Source organism: Anopheles darlingi, chromosome 3, assembly GCF_943734745.1.
Source record: "Anopheles darlingi chromosome 3, idAnoDarlMG_H_01, whole genome shotgun sequence".
In the NCBI taxonomy this organism is placed as follows: Eukaryota; Metazoa; Arthropoda; class Insecta; order Diptera; family Culicidae; genus Anopheles; species Anopheles darlingi.
In genome coordinates, this window is record NC_064875.1 from 37,638,439 (window position 1) to 37,648,438 (window position 10,000).

At 43.4% G+C, this 10,000-nt stretch overlaps 4 protein-coding genes across 6 annotated transcripts in view; 3 read left to right on the plus strand and 1 right to left on the minus strand.

The window, feature by feature from the left end:
- The window catches only part of LOC125957051 (TRPL translocation defect protein 14), a 9,189-nt gene extending 9,156 nt beyond the window's left edge, over positions 1-33 (minus strand). For 2 of the 3 annotated variants that reach the window (XM_049689451.1, XM_049689450.1), the window contains exon 1: positions 1-33. This exon is cut by the window's left edge. The gene's annotated coding sequence lies outside the window, so the exon portion shown is untranslated. The other variant, XM_049689452.1, reaches the window with a different exon arrangement.
- Positions 1-2,159, plus strand: part of LOC125957071 (kelch domain-containing protein 10 homolog) — a 2,617-nt gene extending 458 nt beyond the window's left edge. Inside the window, exons 2-4 of the mRNA XM_049689479.1 lie at positions 560-1,028; positions 1,106-1,317; positions 1,379-2,159. Of these exons, the coding sequence (XP_049545436.1) occupies positions 560-1,028; positions 1,106-1,317; positions 1,379-2,033 (1,336 nt within the window). The 3' untranslated portion in view covers positions 2,034-2,159. The remainder of the gene's footprint in view (positions 1-559; positions 1,029-1,105; positions 1,318-1,378) is intronic.
- A 1,047-nt stretch (positions 2,160-3,206) lies between these two features.
- Positions 3,207-6,435, plus strand: LOC125957040 (melanotransferrin). The gene is made up of 4 exons (XM_049689409.1): positions 3,207-3,365; positions 3,514-3,947; positions 4,018-5,708; positions 5,785-6,435. Exons 1-4 carry the CDS (start codon positions 3,299-3,301, stop codon positions 6,020-6,022), a joined length of 2,430 nt encoding a protein of 809 aa, XP_049545366.1. The 5' UTR covers positions 3,207-3,298; the 3' UTR covers positions 6,023-6,435.
- Positions 6,436-8,732: 2,297 nt separating this feature from the next.
- Positions 8,733-10,000, plus strand: part of LOC125957050 (alpha-1A adrenergic receptor-like) — a 2,920-nt gene continuing 1,652 nt past the window's right edge. The window contains exon 1 of the mRNA XM_049689449.1: positions 8,733-9,668. Coding sequence (XP_049545406.1) covers positions 8,823-9,668 — 846 coding nt within the window. The 5' untranslated portion in view covers positions 8,733-8,822. The remainder of the gene's footprint in view (positions 9,669-10,000) is intronic.

Consider the following 10,000-nt stretch of genomic DNA (forward strand, 5'->3'; position numbering starts at 1 on the left):
TTTTGATTTAAAGCCTGCCACACTTAGCACGCGTTAAGCGACTGCCACACGAGCGTGCGATTGTCGCGCCGCTATGTCAAAATCCATAGGCCCGTACCACACGAAGCGTAAATTTACGCGTAAATTTCCAAATTAATGCCAAAACGTTTATTTTTAACCCTCACACGCTGTCAAACCTTCGACATTGATAGCGTTTAAGGGTTAAAATTAAACATTTTAGCATTATTTTTTTCATCTACGCTAGAGTTTACGCTCCGTGTGGCAGGGCCTCATGGATTTTGCCATCACGGTGCGACAATCGCACGCTCGTGTGGCAGTCGCTTAACGCGTGCTATGTGGGCAAGTTTAAAAAAAATTGCTGCAGAGGCAAAGTCGGCTGTGTATCGTGCGTGCGTGCGTGGGAAAATCCGTGTGTGCGCCTTGTGTTGTTTCCTTCTTCGCAATTCTCAACAAACCCGTGAAATTCTGAAATTGCGAAAGAAAAATGGCTCGGAAATAACTGTGGTTCTGACCATGCTGTACCCGCGGTAATGAAAATCTTGTTGCTGTTTCTCTACAGAATTCTTGCCCGAATATTCGACACCATCCAGAGGTATTCAAACGTGCCCCGGCGAATCAGAGAAGTGCTAAACGTGGAAGACATTCTCGACCAGACCCGCACTCGGGAACGCAAAATGGCAAAACGGCGCTTTGCTTACGAATTTCGGCCTTTCGAAGTTTGTGGTATCGATTACCGCAATGCCCCTGGAAGCAGTGAAATGGCACCGGCTAGGAAATACCCCAACGCACGCAGTGGCCACCGCATCGTGTGTAACGATTCGGCCATTTACGTTTTCGGTGGTTTCAACCCCAACATTTCGCAAACCAGGCCGGGAAACAATGAAGATAACGGAACCTCGTGCTTGTTTCAAGAGCTCTGGAAGTACGACACAATCAGAATGGAATGGACCTTACTGTTGGATGCCAATAACGATTTGCCCCTAGAGCTGGCATCGAACGCAATGCTGCTGTGCGGAGACACGATCATGGTGGGTTTTATTTTTAGATTCTTTTACACTCTCGCTTTGACCTTTCTCATAGATCGTTCATCTTTGTTTTTGCACAGATTTTCGGTGGCAGTGGCTTCCCGTTCGGAGTAAACTGCTCCAACAAACTATACGTTTGTCAACCTCGAAACCGGCCGAAGGAAATGCTCGAGGTCGAAGTTAAAGGAGATCTGCCCCCGCCACAGTATGGACAAGGGATAGTGTACAGTGATAACTATCTGTACACGATTGGAGGGACGAATGGGTTCGATTACACGTTAGATGTGCATCGGTGAGTTGGTGGCGCTCGCTCGCAACCCCGAATAGTACTCTGATATACCTCCGTTCTGCAGATTACACCTTCCGAGTAGAACGTGGGAATGTGCATACGAGTGCCGACCGAACATCCGCGAGGATCCAGAAGGCAGGTATAGACACGAGTTGGCATTCGATGACTCTAGAATCTTTGTGCTCGGCGGAGGTACGAGCGACGCCGCCTTCGTGCTATCAACCGTGCCGGTCTACGATACAAGAACTAATCAATGGGAATATGCAATTACAAAGCCTGACCCAAGAGCAAGAGTGCCAGGGATACCGGCACCCCGGAAGTGTCATTCTTGCGTCCAAATACGCACCGATGCCGGAGTGGAAGTGATAGTTGCTGGCGGCTATGACGGAATTACCTATTTCCGAGACATTTGGAAACTCAATCTCTCCACGCTACAGTGGAAATTCATGAAGAAATCTCGATTACCTTTCCCGCTTTTCTTCCATGACGCGTCGATCACGAGCGAGGGCTGCATGTACATATTTGGAGGTATAAAATTTTACAATAACGTGAACGTTCGTACACACTTGCTGTATAAAATGTGGACGAAAATTCCTTCGCTTAGTTCGATAGCTTGGGACGCTCTGCTGCATTACATTCCCGACATACACAGTAGAACGAAGGAACAGCTCTTAGAAATGGGTATACCGCGGCATTTTGTAAATAGAGTTCATGATTGAGCTCGGTACTACTTCTTGGTTCAGCTAGGAGTTGAGAGTCTCACGTGTTAATGTTTAGCCCGCACGCATCCCAGATGTGAGAGTGAGTCGGAACTACAGCGAAAATAAAAGCACCAGTAAACATTCAACCAGTAAAAACTCATTTAGTATGAAAATAGTGCTAGAACTAGCGTTTCGCTGAAAAAATATCGGCTCTTCGACACCGGTTGTAAAAACGGTTTTTTTGAAATCACGTGGCTCCAACTGACGTTTAAGCCTGCAGCGACCGATAGACGAGCGTGCGATTGTCGCGCGCGATAAGTAGCTCAGTCTGAGCTAAAGTCGCAGCTTTTTGACAGCGCTGGAACTCCAAATCGCTCATTATTCATTAATCATTATTCAAAATCGTCGTTGGTACACTGTTGGATAAAAGTGTTAATAAGTTGTTCTACTTTCACAAAATCGTAAATAACTGGTAAACCAAAAGAAATTTGAATAAAAATTATTTAACATTCCCATGTTGCAATTGCGGTGAGATAGCAGGCGTCGCAGTTTCTACACGTAGCGCGATTGTCACAAAACCAAAATGTATGGATTTGACAGGAATTTGGCATTGCGCGCGCGCGCAACAATCGCACGTCCGTGTATCAGTCGCTTGCCTCATCGATGCGGCCGGTTTTGTACAAAATCACAAATCGGCCGCAACTGCCGCAGTTATGAATCGATTCTACACTGATGTATACAGCAAAACAATAGAAATGTTATTTTTGTCCTAATCTATTTAATCATTCGACTGTCTTGAAACTTGTTTTAAACCCGTAACATCAGAAAAAGAGGCGATGGAATGATCCGAAAAGAAGTGAAATTCTTTCTCAAGAATACAGAGTTCCCCATATGTCTGTCATTTTACAGTTCTTCATTCTTGGGGTATCTAAAAGCATTTGGAATAGTATAACCAAAATGCTGTTTATTAGTATAATTGAAAGTAGCTTTAATATTTTCATCATTAATCTTGCTTTATAGTGATCAAAACACTTATTCCAGACATTTGTAAAACACTGTACTCATGACACCATTGCGTGATGGGTCGGCCGCGGTCTGAACATGCACTGCTGCAATTGCCGCAAATGCCGCAGTTGTCGCAAGTAACGCGTGCCGTGTGTGGCAGCCTTAAGTGGCGTGTGACAACCCAGCCCAGAATTGGGCGTGTTTCGTTCGTTCAACAGTTTTAATTTAATTTTCTGTATTTTCTGTGTTTTCTGTACAAGTTTATGTGTTAACGAACAATGAAGAACCTCAACGTTGTGCTGTACTTTGGTACAGTTGCAATATATTTCTTTTCTCTTTGTTCAGGTAAGCATTAATCCCGTGGATCCAGGTAGTTAAAGTCGTTGAACGAGTATTGGATTGCTTACAAGCGAAGTGGCCTATCGGCGGAATCTGATTCATCATGCATATACAATGCTCTAATGTTTGATCGGACTTATTCTACTATTTCCAGGACAATATTATTTCGAGGAAGAGAAGGTAGTCAAGAGCAACATCGTGTGGTGCGCGACGAGCTTGGAGGAAGTCTACAAATGCCAGAATTTCACCAAAGCCCTAGAACGCGATGTGGCTCTTTTCAATGATTACTTCCTGAACGTTACCTGCCACCACGGGTATGACCACGATGAATGTATGACGCTGATCAACGATCGGAAGGCCGACGTGATGACGCTGGACGCCGGAGAAGTATTCAGTGGCGGTCGATTCCACTCGCTGATACCTCTCATGCAGGAAGGCTACGAAGGTGGCTTTACTCAGTTCCATGCAGTGGCGGTCATCAAGAAAGGTTCGCTTCAAGATGTCACCAACTTAAGGCACCTGCGAGGCAAGAAAGCCTGCTTTGCCTGGGTGGGCAGTCAAGCAGGCTGGACTATCCCGATTCATACGGTAAGCGGCGACTGCAATTAGGAGGATTCTAAAGCACCTCGGGTTCATTCGATTCCCTGTTTTGTTATAGCTGCAACGCGAAGGAGGAATGGTTATCACCGATTGCAACAACATTGTCAAAACGGCGACCGACTTTTTTGGACCTTCTTGTGCCGTTAATTCGTTGATAGACAAGTACAATCCCATCGGAGATAATTCAAACAATCTATGCTCGCTGTGCACTGGAGTGGTGCCAGGTGGCAAGTGTACTCCTACCGACCCGTACGCTGGTTATGAAGGAGCTTTTCGCTGTCTTGTTGAAGCCGGAGATATTGCGTTCGTCAAGCACACGACCGTGCAGGAAATGGTAGACAGTGGCTTCATACCCGGTGTAACCGTGGATCAGTTTGAGCTATTATGCAGAGATGGATCCCGCCAGCCAATCTCCCAGTATCGCCAGTGTGAATGGAGCAGCGTACCATCTCATGCGATGGTTGTTTCAAGTGCTACCACGAAATCTGAAAGACGAAGAATTAAAAAGTTCTTTACGCAAGCGGTCAATTTGTACGGATCGAAGCAACGACGAAACAATGCCACCTCGATCTACGATCGGCCGAATGATCAATACAATCCTTACCAGAGCCGTTTCACCACCGCTTCGACAACCACATATTCACCGTACAACGATGCTTTGGAACGCAACGAGACGCAACCGTACGAGTCGTTTGATTTGTTTGAATCGAAGCGGTATGGCAGACGCCTCAATCTTATGTTTGAAGACACAGCCCGTCACCTGGTCCCGATCGACGATGATAAGCAAAATTATCAAAAGTTTCTCGGCAAATCTCTAGAGCAAATTTACGACACCAAAACCTGCCCCGTTGGCCGCATGATGCTGTGCGTGACATCTGACGCAGAGTACGAAAAGTGTATTAAAATGCGTACCGCCCTGAAATCACAATTGATCAAACCAGATATGTTGTGTTTAAAAGCACATTCTCACATTACCTGTATGCAGCACATCCAATCGGGTACAGCCGATGTAGCCGTATTTGATGCCAGCGACGTTTACACCGCCGGACTGCACTATGATCTAATGCCCTTCATGTCGGAGGTTTATGATCTCGGCCTGCCAGAGTATTACGTAGTGGCCGTTGCGAAGGAAGAAGATCCGGACACGGAACTCACCTACCTACGAGGAAAATACACGTGCCATTCAGGTATTAATACGGCGGCCGGATGGGTCTACCCGATGGCCTATCTAATATCCAATGGTTGGATTCGACCATACGGTTGCGATAGTATTCGGGCGGCTGCAGAATATTTTACTAAATCATGCGTTCCCGGTGCGATAAGCAAGGAGTACAATACGGGCATTCCTTACGATAACATGTGCGATCTGTGTCACGGAAATAGCTTCCGCTACTGTCGGCGCGATGCATCAGAGGATTACTATGGCAATACGGGTGCTTTCCGCTGTTTGGTGGAAGGAGGCGGACACGTTGCATTTGTACGGCACACAACCGTTATAGAAAACACTGGCGGAAAGAAAAAAGAATGGTGGGCCCGGGATGCCTTCCCAGATGACTACGAGCTGCTCTGCCCCGATGGTACGCGTGCAGAGGTGAACGAATACAAAAAGTGCAACTTGGGTGTGGTCAAAGCGAATGCAATCGTGGCTCGTGGTGGACGAGGATATAACGGCACGGAAATGAGCGCTTATATCAATCTCTTTACCTACGCTCAACAGTTTTACGGAAGAAAGTTCTCTGATGAATTCAGGTAGGTTTCACTCGTCAATGAAGATATTACGAAATATTGGCAAGCAAATAATTGTTTTTCTCGTTTCTCTTTCCAGTTTCAGCATGTTCTACTCGCCTCCCCCTTATCATGACCTTATTTTCTCAGACGCCACCAGAGGCTTACGGGTGGTTGATTCAGACAAGCGATGGTTCGATGCATATCTAGGACCGAACTTTTTACGTGCACGTCGCATCACGGACTGTCATGCTGGTGCTGTGGCTTTGAAAATAAGTGCCTTATATAGCGCATTGCTATGCGTAGGAGCATGGTCCTTGTATAGGAATATTATGTAGGAATTCAACGATTCTAAACTCGATAAGAACAGATCCGTCCAATAGAGATCATACATACGCAACAGATCCGTCCGAAAAGAGATCATGAATGTATGCTGTTATTATACGATAAGCCAAGAAAAGAATCTCTTAAGTATTCTTGTAACATTCCATTTTTTCGCCGTTGTAATTTTAACCATTTACATTTTTTGCATTCATACGGATAAGCAGTAGTTGTCACGAATAATGGAATGCTTATCGTTCAGCGAATCAAAGTGCAGCTTACAAAACCCTCATCAATTTACGTGTAAATTGTTTAGGCAGTATAGTACAATATTGATAGCACACATTGCCAGGAGTTACATTTTTTTATAGTGCAAAGGTTGACCGAATTGACGAATATGACGATTGAATAAATTCTACATGATTTTAATAATTAATGTGTCAAACATACGGTTCGTCTTTTGTAAAACAAAAGTTTAATGTGTCCCAAATAATAATTCTGAGAAGCGTCCACGGTTGGTGGCATTATCGACAGCCTGGGATGATGTTAAGCATTGTGCTTGCTCCTGAGGGACATATTAAAAAAAAGGACTAAATAGTTTGTCTCGTGGACTTCGAGGTGGTTGACAGCTAAATTTCCTTAAGATTGATTTATATTTATTGAAAGTGTCCTGATTCATGAGATTTCCTTATTGAAGATATCCTTGTTCATAAGAATATCATTCACCATTTTCATTTATTTTATTCATGATTCCATTCAAACGGAATCACTTCATGCTCATGACTCCAAGATTTAAACGGAATCACTTCATGCTCGTGATGATGAATGGTATCCTTGTTGAAATTCATCAACAGACAGTCCGCGTTGAAGATATCCTTGTTCATGAGGATACGATTCACGCGGAATTGTCTGCTTCATTTTTCATAACTTCAAAATTCAAACGGAATCACTTCATGCTCGTGATGATGAATGGTATCCTTGTTGAAATTCAGCAACAGTCAGTCCGCGTTGATGATATTCTTGTTCGGGAGAATACGATTCATGCGGAATTTTCTGCTTCATTTTTCATAACTTCAAGATTCAAACGGAATCACTTCATGCTCGTGATGATGAATGGTATCCTTGTTGAAATTCATCAACAGACAGTCCGCGTTGAAGATATCCTTGTTCATGAGGATACGATTCACGCGGAATTGTCTGCTTCATTTTTCATAACATCAAGATTCAAACGGAATCACTTCATGCTCGTGATGATGAATGGTATCCTTGTTGAAATTCATCAACAGACAGTCCGCGTTGATGATATCCTTGTTCATGACAATATCATTCACGCGGGGAATTGTCTGCTTCATTTTTGCCCATGACTTCAAGATTCAATCGGAATCACTTCATGCTCATGATGATGAATGGTATCCTTGTTGAAATTCATTAGCAGTCCGCGTTGAAGATATCCTTGTTCATGACAGTATCATTCACGCGACAATATCATTATCTGCTTCATTTTTGTCCATAACTCCAAGATTCAAACGGAATCACTTCATGGTCGTGATGATGAATGGTATCCTTGTTGTAATTCATCAGCAGTCCTCGTTGAAGATATCCTTGTTCACGAGGATACGATTCACGCAGGAAATGGCCTTTTTCATTTTGGTTCATCACTCCAAGCTTCAAACGGAATCATTTTGCCTTCCGTGATTTTCATTTTCTCCGAAATTTTTCTACCCTTCTTTTATGTGCCACAATACTGCAAACACAGCAGCAGCTTGAGGCATTCCACACTTGAAAGAAACACTATTGGCGCCTTCCCTCGAAATAGAACAAATAACATACATAACAATGACTGTTTGCTTACCGTCTCTGCTTTCGACGAATACATTAGCTGCTTATTTCCATTTTAAATGTCTGTGCCATGTGCCACCTATATTATCCTATCTTACTTATTTGCTTTTTCAGCGTTAGTGGTCCTCACCTGTTGCAAATGTATCTTCCGCCACTCGCGGCCCAAGTGGTTCGTAGAGTGGATGTAAAAACCACGCTCCAGAACTACATTAAAAATTGCTTGTTAATATAGCGATTACTAATTGCCCAACAAACAGGATTGTAACAATTTCTGGTTTTATATCTACTTTGATTGTCTTGTTACTTAAAACAAGTATCCTAGGCGAAAGACAAATCGACGATTAATAAAATAGCTTGCCGCTCAATTGTAAGGAATAATTAACTACAAATAAAAAAATACTTATCAGGAACGTGGACTCACTGAATCCTTTCCTTGGTCAGTATTTAGCAGAATCAGTCACCCTTGTTCGAAAATTCATTCCATAGGGATATAGGAGGGGGCGATGCTCATGCGCACCCTTTGTTATGGTGGGGATAACCAGAAACCTTTTCCAGAATCAGAAGACGTTTTCGCGACTATTTTGCTTTGGGTGGGGATGATGAAACTTTTAGTGAATTTTTAGATCCTTCTGGGTACTTTTGGATGTGCAGTGTAAGAAATTCAGTTCGTTGCTAGATACCACAAATAGGAGATGTACCAAGCGCGTTCCATCGTCCGTCATCACCACCAAGTCAACAACGGGTCTAACATTTACCGGGCGACTGTTTTGAACCAGACGATCGTTTTCTAAAACTTGAGGAAAGTGTAGTTTACACATTTAAAGCATTACGTGTGCGTGTAAAGTGTGATGGTTTAGAAGATCTAGAGGGAAGTATGAACCTCTTGATTTTGTACAAAATGTAATTGAGGGTATTTCCCTTGTGCAAGTGACGAAATCAACGGTTAACCGGCTGGTGGATATTGTTGACAGCCAAAGGATGATGATGTTCAATGGTGGGGAACATCCCAGCAAGACCGCCCTGCGAGAGGATTACGAATACGATCGGTCCAGTCAGCGGATGTTGCTGCTTACGAATCGGCAGAATGGATCTACCGGTTTACAGGATGCCGGTAGGGCGTTGTACACAAGTGACCCAACTGCAAGTGTGATGTTGATGACTTCCTACAGTTCTTACGTGCAGTTACCTCCAGCTACTCAACCAAGTGCCATCAATGTGGCACCCATAACCACAGCCAACGATTCCACCGCCATTTACTACCAAGCCACCGCCTTCGCTCCGGATGCTACAATGCCACCAACGTTAGATCTAGACCAGCAAACATTCTTCTACTACGCCGAAGTGTTAAGCGTAATCAATTTCTACTATGTTCCGGCGCTAGTGCTGTTTGGTAGCATCGGGAACGTGCTTTCCGTGCTAGTGTTCTTCAAGACAAAGTTACGAAAACTTTCGTCATCTTATTATCTGGCTGCACTCGGGTTAAGTGATACGTTCTATTTAATAGGACAGTTCGTAGCATGGCTTAATTTAATAGATCTGAAAATCTATATTCAGGAGATCTGTTGCCGGTTCTTCACGTTCTCCAGTACACTTTGCTGCTTTTTATCCGTGTGGTTTGTGGTGGCTTTTACTGTGGAGCGTTTCATCGCCGTAATGTATCCTCTCAAGCGCCAAACGATGTGTACAGTGAAACGGGCCAAAATCGTTATCGTAGCACTAACAATTTGTGGGATTTTTATCAGTTTGCCGATTTTCTTCTTCGCCTCACCGCAATTCTCAGCCCCTATGAATGAAACCTTATGTGACATAGTGCAGGAATATAAAGTAAGTGTAAATTATATTCCACTACATACATAAACACACAAACTGCTGGCTTCTGGCGGCTGTAAAAAGAGTTTAAAACTGAATTTATATTTCTTTGCCAAACTGAAATCGTCATTTTCCACGATTGAATTAAATAAAAAAAAATAATTAATTGTAATAAATAAGACTGATATTTCCTCCTCTCTAACCCTTTAGCAACTTATTAGTATTAGGAGTATTAAGGAACAGGAGAGATTTGAAATGAATAGGCATAAGTTAAATTATTTCTATAGATTTTGCATACATAACATCCAAGAAAGTAGGAGTTACCATTGTTTTCAACAATGTCTCAA